At 31.7% G+C, this 20,173-nt stretch overlaps 1 protein-coding gene across 3 annotated transcripts in view; it reads right to left on the reverse strand.

Moving 5' to 3' along the window:
- Uba6 (ubiquitin like modifier activating enzyme 6) overlaps positions 1-20,173 on the reverse strand; it is an 87,500-nt gene that overhangs the window by 6,209 nt on the left and 61,118 nt on the right. For 2 of the 3 annotated variants that reach the window (XM_046428709.2, XM_046428710.2), the window contains exons 20-33: positions 19,895-20,000; positions 18,127-18,216; positions 17,938-18,018; positions 17,117-17,245; positions 15,261-15,312; positions 14,930-14,993; positions 13,896-13,965; positions 12,375-12,446; positions 9,492-9,609; positions 8,281-8,474; positions 7,369-7,496; positions 6,391-6,478; positions 5,363-5,457; positions 2,743-2,845 (exon numbers count right to left, since the gene is read on the reverse strand). In XM_046428709.2, coding sequence (XP_046284665.1) covers positions 2,743-2,845; positions 5,363-5,457; positions 6,391-6,478; positions 7,369-7,496; positions 8,281-8,474; positions 9,492-9,609; positions 12,375-12,446; positions 13,896-13,965; positions 14,930-14,993; positions 15,261-15,312; positions 17,117-17,245; positions 17,938-18,018; positions 18,127-18,216; positions 19,895-20,000 — 1,390 coding nt within the window. Of the gene's footprint in view, positions 1-566; positions 2,846-5,362; positions 5,458-6,390; positions 6,479-7,368; positions 7,497-8,280; positions 8,475-9,491; positions 9,610-12,374; positions 12,447-13,895; positions 13,966-14,929; positions 14,994-15,260; positions 15,313-17,116; positions 17,246-17,937; positions 18,019-18,126; positions 18,217-19,894; positions 20,001-20,173 lie in introns of those variants that run through there. The other variant, XM_046428708.1, reaches the window with a different exon arrangement.

Below are 20,173 nucleotides of genomic sequence, written 5' to 3' on the forward strand. Positions count from 1 at the left end.
TACCAGAATGTGCCATAATATATAAAATACAAAAATAAAGATACATATTAATTTCCAAGTTCTATCTTTGGGACAATTTACGAGAAATTTAAATAACATAACTGCTTTTAACTCTAAAAAGGAAAGGATTTTCAAAATTCCCAGTATATGGTTTCGGAGTTACCAGATCTAGGTTTTACATGGTAACGCCTGACTATCCATCTATTTTTGATGTTGAAGATTGAACTTACACCCTTGTGCATGCTAAGTGCACACACTACCACAGAGCTACACCCATGATTCCTCCCGTTTTTTGTTTTTTTTCCCCTGGTGCTGGGTTTGAACCCAGGTCCTGAAGCATGTTGGGCAGGCGCTTTACCACGAAGCCACATTCGCAGCCCCTCCCCCAATGTTTTAACAGAATTTCCAGAAGCCTAAAGCACTTGAAGTAATGTCCCTCCACATCCATGAATGTTTATCTCCATAACAGCAAAACATAAATAGAAGGCAATATAAAACAACATTTCTCACACAATGAAGAGCAAACTCAGAATATGTGGAGCCAACTGTTGTACATGGTTCAGAAAGATGTTCTCAAATTTCTTAATTTATTTTTAATTAACAAAAAATTATTCAGTGAAATTGTACAAAATCATTTTTGCACCTGGTATTTCAATCACCAACAGTGATTTCATGGTACATAAACAAAACATGAGAAAAATTGTCATTTACTTCACCCTGGCTTTCTAGTGTAGAACTAACTAGAAGAAAGGATGTTAACAGCTATTACCTACAGGAAAAAAAAAAAAGTAATAATGAAATGGCTGTGAGTTTAATTACAAAATGAACTTTATCCTCACTGATTTTGTTTATGTTGGCTACAGCACAGATGTCTATACACAACAATTTATAGCATAGTTCTGAATTTACTTCTAAAGAGATGAGATGACTTGAGTAAAATATTAGCAAGCTGACATTTGATCATACTGAGGATTGCTGAATGGCTACCTGGAAAACATCGATTACTGTCAAAGAACATAAGACAAAGTAAAAGTGGAAAAAAGGCTTCTTACACAAAAGTCCTTTTATTCCTACTCTCTAAAGTTCCAAGCCATACAGCCTTGATATTTCTGGATTCAAATTTATGTAAGATGAATTTTCAGAAAATTGGAGAATGTAGTGCATGGTGAACAAAAATTGCTAATTTCAATGGTACCCTTTTCCTTAAAACTCATTCTTTACTTTTCTCTATCTCCCAATGAATAGATTATCATTTAACTAATCAAATGCACTCTCCACTCCCAAATACATTTTCCAATTGGATACCTTTATAAAAGGAAACAAAATATCTGGGTGATAAAGCAATTTAAACTATTTATAAATGGAAAAGGAAAATAAATACAGAGTATACAGAGATACCAAACTGGAGCAATATTGATGTGAATCTAGTTTCTGGTTATCAAAGTACCTATTAATGGTACTTTGGTGAACAGGAGAGTAGAGTAGAAGAAAAAGGGCTAGAGGAAATGACTTCCTGAGGTTATAAAATGCCAGTTGCTTTAGAATGCATGATAGTCTTAGTAATAAAAGAATCACCTGCTGTTTTCACTGAGTTTACAGTGTTGAGAACTATTACATCATTTTAATGAAAGCATTTATATGAACATCTGCCATAGAAAACAAGTTTTTCTTGATAAAGACTTAAAAAAATAATCTTTTTTTTTTTTTTTAAATCCTTGTCAGTTCCCTCTCTGGGAATGGGGAATAAAACAACATGTTTCCTTTTAAAGCAAAAATATTTTTTCTATCCATTAGGTTGCTGGAAGAAAAAAAATCAAGACTCTACTAGTGATGATTTTTTTAATTTCTAACACTCCCTTTACAAAACCTTTTAGTCTTATATATTATGACAATCAAGTTTGGAGTTCCAAATAAATAAAATACCCACATTAGAAGGTATATTTAAAAATCAAATGATTAGCCACATTTATCTGTTCACATTCATGGATTTTCTAACAGGGCTGTCAAGAGTCTGTATAATACTATTAACATTTATTTCAAGTTAACATGTGTCATTTGACCTACTGCTCATGGTTTACAACACTGACGACATCAACAAAAATCCTGATTTTGGGGAGACAGTGATATAATAAATTCTGTTTAAACTAGCAGGGGTAACAGGATACTAAACTATACACAATTTAAAATTTCTAACTCTTTCTCTACCACTACAATCTCTCTTCTCACCATGGTATTAAATTTTCAAAAGCCTAATTATATAAGAGGTGCAGGGTGCTAAACACTATTTGTATTGAAAAACGGATCTCAGATACTAAACAAAAAAATAAATTTATAAAGTAGAATTAAACTTTTGGATGGCTGCGTTCACTACTTTCCATTTCTTGATTCTTTTCTCTTCTGGTCACAAATACTTTGTTCCTTCTTTTCATCCAGAAAGCTTAATACACCAATTTGTTGTAAGCATTATAAAATGGTATTCCAGTTTACAATTGCTTGTGATCACAGCCACGTGTGAAGCATTAGACAACTGTACAGTATACAAAATGTTTCATAATTATTCGGTGTAGTTTTCTACTGATGTTTCCCTTAAATTAAGGCTTCATCAAAGAGAAATCCATAATATTATAAGCTGATTTTTTTTTAGCTTCTGAATTAAGTGCACTCTTTCCAAAATCAAGTAGTCTTGGAGGAACTTTAAGACAACTTCTATTAATCAGTGTCATGACTGAAGTAGTATCTTACAGGAGGTCCTGGCAAATCTTCATCTCCATCAATGTCTGGGGCAAATGACACAGTAAGATCCACATATTTTTTTTCAGTAGAAGGTTTCACCAGTTTGTGCATTCTAAGAAAAATAAGCAAAGATGAATACTTTGGTAAATTCTGTAAAATGCAAGAATGATTTGCTAACTAATGCTATCCAAAGAATAAGAACCTGTATCTAGACTTTATTTTAAAATCTAATATTCCATTTGTTGTTATATAATCATTTTTCTTTACTGAAAGCTCTGAATTTAAAAATACTTCTTTACCTAACAGTGAAACAATTTGGACCATTGCTGGTAATGATAAAGAATACTGGCCATTTACTAAGAGAGCAAAAAAAAAAAGTAAGCAATAATTTTGAAAAATTAATTCTTTTCCCATACTCTCTTAGAAAGTTTGGAGGCATCATATTCTCTAGTATTTCTGTTTTAAAAAAAGTAAGAAATCTTAAAATTCAAGTTATTTCCAGTCTCTAGTTTCCTTCTCCTCTATACAGCTGCCAGAATTCTCTTAAAATATAAGTTTGATGTTGTTCTGTTGCCTAATATTATCTATCAGGGGCTGGGGTTGTGGCTCAGTGGTAGAGTGCTTGCCTAGCATGTGTGAGGCCCTGGGTTCGATTGTCAGCACCACATAAAAATAAACAAAGGATCAAGACAACTAAAAAAAAAATTATCTATCAGATAATGGGTACCAACTTCAAGCCAGACTCTGAACTATGTAATCAAAACAAGTAAGTAGCTGTATAAGCAATGTGAACCCAGGTTTTTCTAAAGCCAACCGCATGCTCTGAGCCATAATGTCACTGAGTGACCTCAAGTGTCCAGATGCTTGATAGGTAACTCAACTATCTGCTAAATGAACAATGTAATAAGAAATATTGTTCAAAAGCCCATCATGCTGGAGATACTTTGTCAATTCTCAATTTTCTTATTTGAAGCAAATTTTAAATTCCATTAGTCAATGTACTTCACAACATATCCATTCATGTCTTGGTAGCTTATAACAAAAGAATTCTAAATACTACTCTGAATTTATTCAAAAGTCACTTTGAGATCCTGATGAAAAACAATAAGGCAAGTTAATGCCTTAGCTAATATACTAATTTTGTTTTTATAGGTAAAAATAATTAGGATTATATTAACATTAATTGATAAACATAGTTACGACTCACAGGTATGTTAAAGAAAACCATCATGTAGAGATTCATTGATTCATGACAAATATGCATTGATACCTATTATATGTCAGATATTGGTCTAAGTGCTTAAGATAAAAAAATGACCAGATAAAACAAAGATTTCTGTCCTTGTGATACTTATATTGTAGTGTGGGTGTGGGGAGAAGACACAAGATAAACAATGGATATAAGCAAAATTTACAGTAGCCATAAGACAATTATTAGTGCTATATAAAAATGAAAAAGTAGGAAAAAGGGGGTTGGGCACACTAGATTGGAGTTAGCACAGGTTATAGTATTAAATACAGTTGAGAAAAGATTTTTTAGGAAATACAAAGACCAAAGGTGAGAATAAGCCAGTTCTCCATCTCACAAAGAATGATAATAAGGGGGAGTAACTAGAACAAAGGTCCCATGCTGGACCATGGCTAGAGTAATCATGGAAAAGTAAGGAGGCCAGGGTATCTGTAATATCGTGAACAAGAAAAATAGGAAAGTAAGTTAGGAGGAAAACTAAGAATCAGATCATCTGGGACCTTGCAGACTATTTTAAAAACCTCAGCTTTTTTGGTTCTCCCTCCCTCCCTGCCTCCCTTTTCTCTCTCTGGTCTTATGCCATCTTACAAAGTGAGAATATGAGTGGCACAGGGAATATCTAGACTAACTTCAACTCAAAATCCCACTTTCCACATTTCCTTTTCTCTTTTTTTTTTTTTAATTTTCCCTATAGATGATTTATCATCTGACACACTTGTGTAGGAAGGGACTCTGCTTTGTTTACTGATGTAAATCTAATGCTTAGAGCAGAACCTGGCACACACCGCATATCTTTAACAAAAACAAGTCAAATAAAGGAATAAAACTAAATGGCATTTTCTTTTCTTCTTCTTTTTTCTTTCAGTACTGGGCATTGAAACCAGGTATTACATACACTAGGCAAGTACTCTATCACTGAGTTGTATTTCCAGCTCTTTCTTGAGATAAGGTCTTGATAAATTGCCCAAGCTGGCTGAAACTTGCAATCCTTCTACCTCAGCCTCCTGAGTAGCTGGGATTAGACATGTATGCCATTATGGCCAGCTTGGCATTTTTGTTTTATACTTCAGTCTCATGATCCCAGTCATCACTGCATTTCCACATGAGATGGATCTACTTTTACTTAGTGTATTGACTATATCAAGTTTCTAAGTCTGTTAGCTAAAGACCTGATTGATCTACAAAAACTTTAAAAAGGTACTGTAATCCCATGATTTTCTTCTGAGAGATTATTGGCTTTCCCCTGGCAGATTCCCTGTCTTTACCAATGTCATTAGACAAAAGTAATGCTTTTATATGGATTTCAAAATCTTCTATATTTAATTTTTCAATCTGTATCCAGCTTATGTTTTGACTCTTTTGTATATGCCTGATACTTACGTTAACTTTAATCTTTTTGCATGACCAGGCATTACAGGAACATAAAGCATTTTTACTCCTTGTACCACCATTGTTGGCTCAATTCCATACTTCTCCTAAAAGTGAACACCCAAGAGGGAAAAATGAAATACTTGAGTAAAAATGTTACATTACCAGTAAAAAGAGAGCAAGCTTATGATAAATAATATTTGTAACTTCCAGTAAAGCTAGGGATAAAACTTAGTTGTCCCACTAATCCATGATTTTGTTTCCCAAAGTTAACCATAGTTTGAAAATATTAAATGAAAAATCCAGAAAAAAGTTTTAAATTGTGTTCAGTACCATGATGAAACCCCAAGCTGTTCTGCTCTAACTCATTCAGGACTGGAATCATCCTTTGATTCAGCATATACCTGTTGTAGATGCTACCCACTCACTAGGTGCTTAGTAAGTGTCCTGGTTATCAGATCGTTTGCTGCAATACTAGTGTTCAAGTAACCCTTATTTTATATAATAAGGAGCCTCAATGTGCAATAATATTGATGCTGGCAATTCAGACATGCCAAAGACAAGCTATAAAATGCTTCAAGTGAAACGGTAAAAATTCTATAATTCATAAGGAAATAAAAAATCCTATGCCAAGGTTACTAAGATCTACTGTACAAAAAGCGTTTTGAAAGAAAGACATTTTCATTACAGTATATATTATAATTGTTCTATTTTTAAAAAATATTTATTTTTTAGTTTTAGGTGTACACAATATCTTTATTTTATATTTATGTGGTGCTGAGGATCGAACCCAGTGCCTCAAGCATGCTAGGCAAGTGCTCTACCACTGAGCCACAACCCCAGCCCCTATAATAATTGTTCTATTTTACTATTATCATTGTTAATCTTTACTGTACCTAATTTATAAATTAAACAATAGATGAAGAGTTCAGTGTTGTTTGTAGTTTCAGGCATCCACTGAGGGTCTTGAAATACCTGAATAAGAAGGGACTACTAGACTCAAAGCTACTAATAAACTAAAAGAATAAAAAGTATCTCACTTTAACTGCATTTATGAAATCCAAGAGTGTGAAATCTTCTTTTCCATGTACAGTCCATCTGTCCCAAATTGTAAATGATATTCCATTTCTGTTGCAAAAAAATATTCAGAACAGAAACATTTAAATTTTCTTCCCTTCAATAATAACACTAATAATAACAACAACACCTCCTGTAGTCCATTAAAAAGAAAAAATATAATTGCTAAAATAGTCCACCACTTATTTCCTATAACATCAGGTAATCACTTTTATTTGTACTTTGTTGAGCCTTTCAGTGTTCTATTACAAATCAATATGTTTCACTTGAGAGAGTGCTGGCTGTCTTTTTTAACAGCTAGACAGGTTTCATTGTGTGGACGTTCCAGACCCTTATTACCAGACATTTGAGCTGTTTCAATCATTGGCTATTATAAACAATACCAGAATGATTATCTTGCATATATTTAATTTAAGACGTGTACAAATATATTTGCAAATATAAAATACAGGGCCATATTTCTGTTATGTACTAATACTATTTTGTATTCTCATCAGCAAAGTATAACAGTGCTTACTTTTGCACATCTTTGCTACGATTTTTTTTTTTTTAAGTCTTTGGTTATTGTCAACCTGAAATGTGAAAAATGGAGGGAATTGTTTTTCATTGTCACAAGCTTGTGGAATTAGATTCTAAACCTAAGGACCCACAGACACCAGAGTGCCTTCTAATTTATGTAGGTTAGGCAGTAAGATGAAACCATAAAGTACAATGCTAAATTATGTGACAGAGCAAGTGCTCTGAGAGTTTTCTGGCTAGTTTAGTCAGAAATGATTCATGAAGGTAAGGTTTGATCTGGTCTTGAAGTGATGACAAGGATTTATATATCAGAAAGAGAGGTGAAACCAGTATTTTCCCTTTGAAATGATAGAATCTATTATTTCATTCAGAATCTATTATTTCATTCTTTCCTGCAAGAGAAATAGATCCTTCATACATACCTGATTTCAGTCTTTCTTACTTCTGACGTCTCTGTAAATACTATAATTGGAATGGCTAAGTTAAGGAAACAATTTTTGTAAGCTTCAAAAGGATGGCCACCAGTTACTTTGATCATCTCCAAGGCAACCTAGATGAAAGAAGGTGATTTGATTATATAAATAGCCTAAAAATACTCATGTGACTATAATTGGATCTACTTGGTTTTCCCAAGTTCTTTTCAAGTATTTCTTTGTAATGAGTAAAAGCAGCTATAAGAAAGGAGTAATGAATTTCTTTCTTTTTTTGGTGGGTGGATACCAGGGATTGAACTCAGGGGCACTCGACCACTGAGCCATATTCCCAGCCCTATTTTGTATTTTATTTAAAGACAGGGTCTGAGTTGCTTAGCACCTTGACATGCTGAAGCTCGCTTTGAACTCAAAATCCTCCTGCCTCAGCTTCCAGAGCCTCTGCTATTACAGGTGTACGCCACCTGTAATTTCATATTTTTAGGCCACTACATTTTTAGTATATCTTATTTGTAAATTTTCAATCTATTCCTTACTTAATAAGCAAAATTATTTAAAAATATTAATTTGACTATGGAATATTCTTACTCTGAAAACAGATGACAGAACTCAAAAAATATATCAGTCTAAAACCACTCCATATAGGGGCAGATAATTAACTACATTATTTGGAAAACACAGTGATGACTGATCATAATCTCTTCTAAGCCATTTTTTATGTTAAAATGTTTATACACATAAAACCTCAAAGTGTAGATTATTGTGTATTCAAAAAAATCTTGAGAATTTTAATTGCAAGACACAATATTTATTCTACCATCTCTAACATCTGAGTGACTATCTGGGGCTACAACGGAAACAGGCAATGAAAAAGAAACATTTTTATCTGAAGAATAAACGTACCAAGCCAGAAACCGCAGCAGTGGATGTAGCTATAGCTGGTATAATTTTACCAGCTATGCGCTTTGTTTTGAAACGGTCAGCTGGTTCAATGCTATACATTTTGGCACGAAGATTGGATGCAGCTGTGATGAAATCTATGTGTCCATTACTATCATCATCTTTTTCAAATGAAAGCACTGCCATCTGAAGGTCACCTAATCATAGTGAACAGAAGAACAAAATTCTCAGTAAGTGGTAAAGTTATTATGGTAAAGCAAAAAACAATATATATATAACTTTTAAAGATTTGCTTTTATATTTTTAAATGATTGAAAAATATAAGAAAAATCCAAACAAGTTATATAGAGAATATAAAAAGAAATTAATGGCTTTAGTACCACAAAACTAGAAGTTTTCTCTCTCAAACCCCTTTCTAGTAAAAAGCAAAATAAGAAAGCTAAGGACCACATATCTGTTGCCAAATGGCTTATAATAAAAACATCAATATTTGATCTTATTAAAAATTTACTCCATAAATCCTACCCTGGGACATTTTCCCTCTGACAACTATTTGGGTCAGTTGGTCAAGTAAAAATATGTATCTTTTTGGAAGATTTCCAGTTATTCTAGTGATTATTCTAAATTGTTTTTTCTGAAATTTTACTGGTGCATACACAGAATCCTAAAAATCTTAGAACCACTGGTTTATGTAACAAAAGATAGTTAGAAAGCCTAAACATAAGAGCAAATGGTTCTGTGTTTAAAAAACTGAAAGTTCTGTTTTCCTGTATTTTAATATGTAAGACCATTCAGCAAAGATGTACAGGTCAGTTTATATTCCTGGACAGTAATTACAGAGAATAAAAAGAATTCTGTATGATTCTTTATTCTAAAGTGATTTAAATGGGTCTATCTAGACATTAGTCTCAATAAGGACTCCATTAACCTAAATTTTTAATATTTTAAAAACAAGAGTTCTTTGCTCATCTCTTTAGACTGCTTACTATCTGAATAACTAAAACAATAAGAAGTACAACAAAGCAGTTAATGTGATTTGGAGAATTAGATTTCAACATCTGAAGGTAGAGTCATAGTAGGGAAAATGATGAATTTAGTCAGAGAAAGATGAATAGTGACTTTCATATGATTGATATTGCTACTGTTATTTAATCCTACAAACTTTGGTATGGAGCTTTGTGAAAAAAAAATCTTTTATATAGAGTTTTGCTTACTTTTGGTAGCTTCATTAGATGAAATAGCCTTTTCTAGTTGGAAAATAGCATTCCTCTCATCTTCACTACTAATAGGAACATGATCTGGTTTCCTTGCAGTTTCATCTGTTTGAACAACCTTTAAATAGACATATTTATTAGCATTACCACATTCTGCATCATTTATCTGTTTTGTCAAATAGGTCAGAAAGAAAAAATATTTCCTCCATGTATTTTAATCAGATTATTAATCATTATGGTTTAACATATGTTACATATTCCCTTAGTACTACTGGTATTTATATATTTGTTTTGTGGTACTGGGTACATGCAGTATATGGTACTCATGAATGCTAGGCCAGAACTCTACCATTGAGCTATATCTCTGGCCCTTTAAAAATTTTTTAATTTTGAAATAGGATCTTGCTAAATTGCCCAGGCTTTCCTTCAACTTCCTCTTACCTCAGTCTTCCAAGAGTTGGGTACAGGTGCATGTCACCATGCGTGGTTATATTTTTGTTTAGGTTATTATCTCTCTTCTCACACTGGGCATATACATTGTGTGAGAATAGGGCTCTTTATTTATCTTGTTCACTGAGAGACCTCCAATATATCTAGAACAAACCTTTTCATACTAGGTGTTAAAAATATTTTAACTGAATAGCTTATGTAGTTCTTTAAAATTTCACACTAAAATGAAGTTAATATTAAAATAATTTTGATTCTGACAAATCTACTTTCAATCAACTGCCTAAGTTAGTGCAGAGCTGTTTTATGTAGTAAAGGAAATTGAAGAATAAAATAACACATAAAAGTATATAAAATATATAAACTGAATGCTGAAAAAAAGTTCTTTCCTAAAGAATGTTTTTCTTCATAATACAATAATTTATCATGTTAAAAGTGGTATATATCACAAATAATTATTGTTAAGGAATTATTAAATATTCCATAGAATATGAATAGTTTCAAATAAAAAACTAGTTTCATAATTACTTAATAAAGTACTATTTCTCATTTAAAAATACATCCAATTCATGTTTTCACAGATTAAACATTATTACAAATATTTAACATGTTAGAGTCAAGAAAGCAGAAACTTTTGTATGTCAGAATGTCTAATTGATACTTTTGGTATGAATTACTTAAAAGAATTGTAAAAAGACCATAATTCATGTTAAAACCATAGCTTAACTGCTCAGGAAAATTTATTATCCTTGAACTTCTGATAACACAGAAGCAATGAAAGCCAGTATACTGATGGAAGAGAAATAAAGGCCAGTAAAGTTAATGAAGCATGTTTCCTTAGCTTCTGTCTACTTTCATCCATGAGAGAAACATGGGCTAGGAAACTTCTTCATTTGAAACTTCTACTAATCTTTATTGTACTTTTATTCTTTACAGGCTACATGTCATGAACATTTCATATAGCACAACTGCCTAAAAGACTTCACTTCCTCCTAAGTAAAAAGCAGAATGGAAGACTGCACACACTAATTCTTCCTTGAATTTTGCAGGAAGTCATTATTCCACTTTATCTCATATAGTTAAAGGGTAAAAGTGGATGACTTTAGGAGTGCATGCAAAAAATGCACACACACTAAATTTGTGAAAAAGAAAAATGCTTTGATATTTTCAAACTTTCCTATTTATGTTGCCTAAATTTTATGATCCATCTTTATTATATTTCTTTTCTGTGTGTTTTTAAAATACTTTTTTAGCTGTAGATGGACACAATATCTTTATTTTTATTTATTTACCTTTATGTGGTGCTGAGGATTTAACCCAGGGCCAAGCATGCGAGGCAAGTGCTCTACCACTGAGCTACAACCCCACCCCCCCTTTTTTAAAAAATGTTTTTTGTAGTTGTAGATGGACAGAATGCCTTTGTTTATTTATTTTTATGTTGTGCTAAGGATTATACCTAGTGCCTCATACATGCTAGGCAACCACTCTGCCGCTTAGCTATAGCCCCAGCTCCATTTGTTTGTTTTTGTGATGCTGGCGATCAAATGCAAGACCTTGTGCTTGCTAGGCAAGTGCTCTACCACTGAACCATATTTCCAGCCCCAGCACCCTAGCATATTTGATAAACGAAATCACACAGTCTTAGCTATATCCAATTTTCCACGTATGCTACAATATAATAGTACCCGAACAGCTAAATGTAACTGAAAAATGGTAATAATCTTTTTCTCCACCAATATTTAGTAGAATATGTTAAGCACAGTGGGTCTTCAGGGTTGTCTTGCAATTTTACTACATTTTAAATTAAGAGACTTTTCCACTCTACTGGGCAATGATTTCATACCTTCTTTTCTCTGTACTAACTTCCTTTATCTTCTTATCTCCTTAACTCTGAACAACTAAGCTTACTTCTAATTTCAACCAAGAATGTAATCTTTTTTTCTCTCACATTCCACTTTAAATCCCTTAGAAATCCTCTCACAACTACAGTAAATTATACAGACAATCCAATTCTTTCCCAACCAGTAACCTACTACACTTATTCAAACCATTATCTCTTGCCTGTGTGTTCTTACAAGAACTTTTGAACAGCTTTTCCTGCTTTTCTGTGTGTCTTAACATTCATTCTTATAGTCATTTATCCTTTTAACATATTGTTATTCCTCTGCTTAAAAATCATCCACTAGCTTCTTATCTCAAAGTAAAACACAAAATATTTATCTCTTCTAATTTCTTTCCCCTATTGATTTTTTCTTAGCATTCCTGTCTATACTGATATTATTATATGTTTATTGGCATTTCATATGGTACATCTCTGTCCCACTGAAATATAACATCTGTAAGGGTTTATTGTAGTATTCTCCATGTTTAGATTGGAACTTGATATGAACAAAAGTCCGTGAGACTATTGTTAAATGAATTAATTTCTAAATTTACCTTGTTGGAAGGTTTGAATTCCTGAATCTTTACTTCTGAAAGAATACTCACAAGGGCATCTGTTGACAAGTCCTGTTTTTTAAAAAAAGCAATAAACAAACATAATTCTCTAATTCTGAATTCTAAAGCTAAAAACATCCAAAAAGTCCTTTACCCAAATTGTGAATAATTTACCATCTGAAATATTTAGGCTACATCCATTTGAGACACTTAGGTTTATTTCTATAAAATTATCACCCATAATGGCTATAGGGGGAGGAGGGACTGGGGTGAAAAAGTACTTATCTGTCAACAAACCTGAAATTTTAGCTCTTTTTGCAGATTTTAAAAAAGGGATTACCTTTATTATTTTTAGCACCAATGTTTTTACAAAGTCCCTTGCACAACATTCTGTTCAACAGATAAGCAAATGGACTTCATACTTTGAAAAACAGAAAAATATTCAAATGACTCAAGATGAACTTAGATCAATTTAAGGTTTTTGGAGCCATATTCACTATTAAAAAGCTGCTTGGACACAGGCTTTTCTTTCTTTTTGGTACTAGGGATTGAACTCCGGGGCACTTTACCACTGAGCTATATCCCCAAACCTTTTTATTCAGAGAGTGTCTTGATAATTTGCTAGGGTTCTCACTTAAGTTGTCAGCCTTGAATTTCAGATCTTCCTGCTACAGCCTCCTGAGTCACTAGGATTATAGGCATGAATATACTGCTTTTGAGGTCAATTACTACTCTTATAAAATACTGTTATTGCTATTAGACATTTGTGATATATTTTATATATATTAACTAAAAAATGATTGGACTTATAATAGGCAATTTTACCTGGATCCAAAATAATCATATATATATATATATAAAATCATATATATACACACACACACACACACACACATATATATATAATATATATATATATATATATATTCAGTATAATATGGATCCAGTTCATATTTCTTTATTTGGCCTATGTGACAGTATAGCAATTTATTTAGCTCTAATATGCATTTGTGAAGAAAAATCAACCAATGCACACTTGTTTTGCAAGATTATATGTGATCCTTCGGATATGAGTCAACAAACATGATGTCTAGGACAGTGACTATACTGATAAGAGTAAGAAAGTTCAATATAGGGGAGGGTTTTTAGATTTCTGGAAACATGTAAGTTAATATTACAATAAGTAAAAAATAATTAATGAAGAGAATCTCTAAGAGTATTTAAAATTGCTATGAAATGGTTCATTTTAGCTTTTTAGAATAGAATAACAGATTAGAAATATTTTAAAAATAAAGTATGACTGCTTTTATAATAACTGTTTCATATGCAAATTCAGAAAGTAAAATTCAATTTTCTTCAATTTAGTAATACTGCAATGAATACTTCTGCTATGTTAGAATGGACAATACAACAAAAACTTTGTTTAAAAAGAATTATTCTTGTAAAAAACACATTTTGATTCAATCAACTAATTTTAACCTGGTTTTACATCTAATTGTTAGGGGTTGAAAAATATCTTACCTTTTCTAAAAATGGAACACAATATACTGTAGCATATAGTTTTGCAGCATTCTGAAGGAAACTGAGGTGCCTTTTGAAATAAAAAATTAAAGCAAAGTTTGAATGCACAGTTTTAATAAAATTCCAGTTTAGAACAAAACTCTGCCAAAATTATAAAAGAAAAAATATTAAATATTTATTTAAAAAATTTTTTTTAGTTATAGATGGACACGATAGATACCTTTATTTATTTTTATGTGGTCCTGAGGATTGAACCTAGTGTTGCACAAGAGCTAGAGAGGGCTCTACCACTGAGCTACAACCACAGCCCTAAATGTTTATTCTTAAAAACACTGAACAGTAATAATATTCAGGTAGTTATCATGACTACTTTGAGGAAAGGAGTGAATGGTGAGAAGTAGAAAATTTAAACCTGTGGAAGAAAATTCATTTTAATTCCTAAGAAAATATTATATACCAGGTATTCAAGAGTATACATCAGGTTCAATCTAAACAAGAGACTGTTTAAAAACAAAAAAGGTTAAACTTTATAGAGAAGCAGGATAAGGTGACTGGAGGCCTACAAGCACTGGATGAGAAAATTTAGCAAAGAGCTATTTGTAGAAAGGAAGATTAGTGAAGGCAAGATAAGTGTTTAATAAAAATATATAAATAAGCGTGAATCTAATGTGCATTAATATAGTACATCCAGAAATGAGACCAATTCCTTTGAAAATTTATTTGAAATTATTTAGGGAGATACTCAGTAATAATTGCTGCTTCCTCCATATAATTAAAAATTCTCAGCTTTATTAAGTATAAAACACTTATTATCAGTTTATGTTTTTTATTGAGAAAGTTAATGAGATGATTTTGGTTTTACATTATAGTAGATATAAATAATGAAGTTATTTACCATGTGAGTAAATGGATTTACATTTATGTGAAATGAAAAGTTGTGGTCAGAATTACTTGTTAATAATTTGCTTATGCAATCATTTAACATTAAAGCCCTTGCAATTAAGAAATGTACACAAATTGATATAAATACTTACAAAGGTTCATTCAAATCGAATTTTATTGGAGAAGGCGGTCTCTTTGGTGACTGCCAAAATAAACCTAACAAAAAGATTCAAATATTATTTTCAATATATGCTGACAGTTTAGTACTAAGTTATGTTAAAAATTTCTTCTTCCCTCGTCGTTATACAAAATACATGTATGATGATGTGAGGGGGATAAAAAAATAAAAAACTAAAAAAAAAAAAAAATTAAAAAAAAAGGGAGAAGGGGAATTGCACGGAAGATGGAAGGAGACCCTCTTTGTTATACAAAAAAAAAAAAAAAAAAAAAAAAATTTCTTATTGACTCTTGGGTTACACTTACTGCCATCTTTTAATCGTGTGTCCAGAGGAAAACAGTGAAGAAGCTGAAGAGCCTAAAGAAAAAAGTAAAACAACAAAAACAAAAAACATGAACTAAAGAAACCCTCAATAGTACATGAGAACCTACTGATTGATTGATTGTACCGGGGAATGAACTCCAGGGCAATTTACCACTGAGCTAAATCCCTTGAGTCACTAGGATTATAGGTATCAGCCTGGATAGCAACTAAATTTTTAAATTAAAATTAAACATTTCTATGTGTTAATATATATACATGCTTCATGAATCAAAAAACATTAAAAGGTATATTGTGAAGTTCCCAGTCATCTGTATATTGCTTGTCCATTTTCCTGTTATTACTCCCGATACCTGGAAAAAACCTCTATTGTCATTTTTTATCAAAACCTTTTTCTAAATATCTTTAGCAAACACAACTGTACATTACTTCATTCACTATTATAAAAATGGTGGCATATTTTACATATCACTTTGTTTTTTATAAAGAGCTAATCCTTACAACAAATAACAAGTAACAGTCCACAGTATTTTGAGATAAGATATTTGGGATTTGCTTCAAAATCATCTAGGGGAGAATGTGAATGGGAATATAGATGAAACAAAATTATCTGTAAATTGATAATGGTTAAGCTGAGGTGAAAGATACATGACTATGACACAGTGGGTTCATTATATTATTTCCTCCACATTTATGAGATTGAAGTTTTTCCATATTAAAAAAAAGTTAAAAAAAAACCCCACAGAAAATAAGAATTAAAAGAAGTTTTTAAAAAATTCTAAAACAAAGAGGGCACTGACAATCATGGTAAGAACAATTTGAATAGTATTTGGGAAAGAAGTCACATTTAACCACTGGTTGATTAAACCATTTTTTCTAAGAAGCAAAGGCATGAAGGAAGTTAAAAGACAAATAAAATCAAAGATTTTTTTTTTTTCCAAAAAGGGTGAACTTACTTTATATTCTTATAGGTAAGAGCCAAAAGAGAGGGAGAGACTAAAGAGAGTTACAGTAAACATTTTAGCAACTGTATGTAATTGCAAGTAAGAATAGGTAATATTTAGTGATTACTCATGTGCCATGTGCTGTTCTAAATATTTCAACTGTATTAACTCATTTGATTCTCAGTCCACCCCTAAGTATCAGATACTATACTATGAGGATAATTTATTATCCTCAATTTACATTTGAGGTAATAGATATAAATTGTGTTTCTCAAATATGATTGGATAGGTTAAAGTTGTGACAAAAATTTCTGACTGAAGATCTCTTATTTTCTCACTTTTACTTCTATTACAAACAAACTTCTTTTAGACTACAGGCAAAATATATTCCTTATTCCCTAGAAAAGAAAACTACCTGAAACACAACTTTGAATACAAGGAGACAGAATCAGTTAAATGCATAATAGAAAAGCCAATGAGTGGAATTTAAATGCTTTCTCCAATGAGTAACATTGAAAGAGAAATTAGTGTGTGCTCTCGTTCTTGCTTATTACTAATTTTTTTTTTTCCCAGGAATTGAATTCAGGGGCGCTTAACCACAAGGTACATCCATAGCTCTTTTTTGTATTTTATTTAGAGACGGGGTCTCACAGAGTTGCATAGGGCCTTGATAAGTTACTGAGGCTGGCTTTGAACTTGGGATCCTCCTGCCTCAGCCTCCTGAGCAACTAAGATTATAGGTGTGTGTCACCAAGTCCCACTGTTACTAATTTCTGAAAACCTTGACCCAAAAAAAAAAAAAATTAGTAGACATTTGAGGTCAATAAAATTAATTTAGAAATAACTAGTTGAGTCAAGGTCAGACTTTTCCTTAATGTCCCAGAATGCTTACTTACCTTATGGTTAAAATATTTTTCAAACTTTAATCTTGCTAATTCTACACACTGGGACCAATTTCTAGGTCTTCTAGTAAGTAACTTAATGACTTGAAAACAGCCTTCTAAACTCTGCCCACTTTGTATTTTCTAGAATGGAAGAGAAAAAGAAAACACGAATATACTTCAAATTAAAAACACATATATACACTTTCTAAATCTCTGTTAAATGTTTTTATTCTATTTTTCACCTTAAGTTCCTTGTCTCTACCTTTCTCTTCTGCCTCTTTCTTTTAATTTATTTTTTATAGGAAGAGAATGGTAGGAGATTACATAGAAAAATTAAACTCTCACAAGATAGGTGTTTTCCTAGCTATGTTATTATTACTACATATGTACTTAGAGTACAAAGAATTCTATTAATAATATTTATAAAAAGCTGACTTTTCAGTAGTATATGATAAAGGAATACAAGAAAACATCTTTGAAGTTGCCCTTATCATGAGAGCAGTTAAGTCTGAGATTACTGTTTACTCCAAACATTTTCACTAAAACTTCCTCAATTTTTTCCCTAAGAGCTTAGCAAGTCCTTTTATTATTTGTTGCTCTTATTATCATTATTGCAGATCAAACATAGTTAAACATTGACAATTTCATATAGTTCAATCAAACTAAAATAAGGTCATCTGTGACATAATTTCAAGATTCCTCATGTATGTTTTAAATTTTTAGGTACAACACTAATGTTTTAACCATTCTTTATGGAGGTAAGACAGGTAACTTGAAATTAAGATTATAATGACACAAAATGTTAAGTTTGTATTAAAATGCATTAATTTTACCTGTAAGACTTCTTCTGCCGATAGATAGGTTTGCCAAAATTTGTTAAACAATGAAGGCTTGTGTGAAAAGGAACTCTCAAACTGTAAGGGAGAACAGAAAAATGTTCCATATACAAGCCTTTTTTTAAAGTTGGATATATCACATTCTCACTTCAAAGAAGGTAAACTCTCTGAAAAGGGAACTTTTACCTTATCTCTTGCCCACTGTATAGTGTGTTCGATAGCAGCTGGAAAGGATTTTAGGGTACAAAATGGTATTTCCTCTTCTGGGGGATCTCGCTATTATAACACATGACAAAAGATACTTAAGAAAAGCAGCGATAAATTTTTATTGATTTAATTGAGTCTTAAGACCAATATAAAAATAAAAAAATCATGTACAAGCATACATTTTAATATTTTCTCTTACATAATTAATTCTTTTGACATTTAACCTATTTGTTAATAGCAAAGGACAAACATGAATACTTTATCATTTTGTCATCTGTGCTATCATTTGGTATACCATGTAGTACACACGGCGTATAACCACACATAGCTCATTTTTTTTTTTTCCAGAAATAAAGGTAAGATTTAAAATTTCAGAACACTACTGCCGCCTACATTGAAAAGTAATTCAAGAATCCGAAATATAGTACCATGAGTCCTAGGGTAATATAAGTCTCTCTATGGAGAAAAATACTTGGAACCAAGGATGAGTGGTATAGTTTCTTACAGAAAGTGTGTCTTAAATAAATGGCAAAAGCTAAGTTATCTCATGTAGATAAAGGAGCACTGAAGAAATCTTTATTATAGGGTACAGTTAGGCGAGGCTTATTCATTTATCCAATCTAAAATGACTCACTTTGTCTCTTTTTACTTAGAGATTTGGATTTGAGTTTTTTGACCTATAAAACACTACTAAATATTTTATAAATTAAAGAGTGAAGCCAGGAGAGTATTACATTCTGGTTCTCAAGAGTTTGAAGCCAAAAAAAGAGGAAAAGGTTTAGGAGAGATTTATATTGGAAATCTTACAATGACATCAGCATGATTTTTTTTCCATCTAATCACCTTCAAATTAAACTTCTGAATTTTGTAATATTTTCATTACATATAATGAAAATGTATTAATTTCTGATTTCATGAGAGGACATGAAAAAACATGTCCTTATAAAAATTTTAAAAATTTTGAAACCAAATATACCCATTAAATAAAGGGATACTGATGCTTCAAAAATATTATTTTTTCACTTTTTTTTTTTTTTTAACCTGAGTGGATCTTTTTAAGTTGTAAAGCTTTATTTCCGAGACCAGTCGTTTGAACTTTGGCAGTATCTCAAAATTATTTATGGGGTTTTAAAACTTACACTTACATCATTATGTAAAAATATATGTACACAGACAGCTAGGTCCCACCTATTAAGAATCTGATTCTTCAGTTATATTTTGGGTGGATCACCAGGGTCTGTACTTTTATTAAGTTTCACAGGTTATTTCTGATGATGTAGGCTAGGTATAAATTCCTGAGAAGAATAAACATTAGACACAGATGTACAATGACTATCCTTGCCTTCTTTATTCCTTAGATACCAGCTAATGTATAATATAATAAAAATCAAAGGATCAGCAGATGAAAATAATTTTGTCTTTGTTGATAGCTCAATTCGCAATCTAAAAGTTTAATTTTCTTATCAAGCAATCTTAAACTCCAAAATTGTTAGAAAACTAAAGAGGCTTTGAGAAATAAATAGTATACACATGAATACTACTACAGGAAAACTAGATACAAAATTCTGATGACTTTGAAAAAATTCAGTTATCATTTTTAGAAATGCCACGTATATAGGTATAGACATAGCTGGTAGAGCAAAAACAGAAGGATTAAGAAAGCTAAATCAAATTTGCTGACTTGTGATGAAGACAAAAACCAATGATATATAAAGAAAACATTTATTTCAAAGTGTTGATCACTTACATGACTATTATAAGATTCAGTCAAGTGAGGAATAATAACTTCAGTGTGTCCCTTAGTGCCCATTGTTCCAGAATCTAAGAGAGGCCGTAGATTTGCTAAGCAACGGCTGTTTGAAAACATAATATGTAAAAAACACATTGGCCATTTTGCATATTGATACCTTTTTCTGAATATATTAGGAAACAAAATGTATAAACACCAAAAACCCCACTGAAAATTTCTACTTCCCAGATCTGTCATGCATGCAAATTCTGTTGCTCTTTCTAGTCATTTTTGTTT

Source organism: Marmota monax, unplaced genomic scaffold (genome assembly GCF_021218885.2).
Source record: "Marmota monax isolate L192 unplaced genomic scaffold, Marmota_monax_Labrador192_F-V1.1 WCK01_AAM20220418_F8-fsc00132, whole genome shotgun sequence".
NCBI classification, from domain to species: Eukaryota; Metazoa; Chordata; class Mammalia; order Rodentia; family Sciuridae; genus Marmota; species Marmota monax.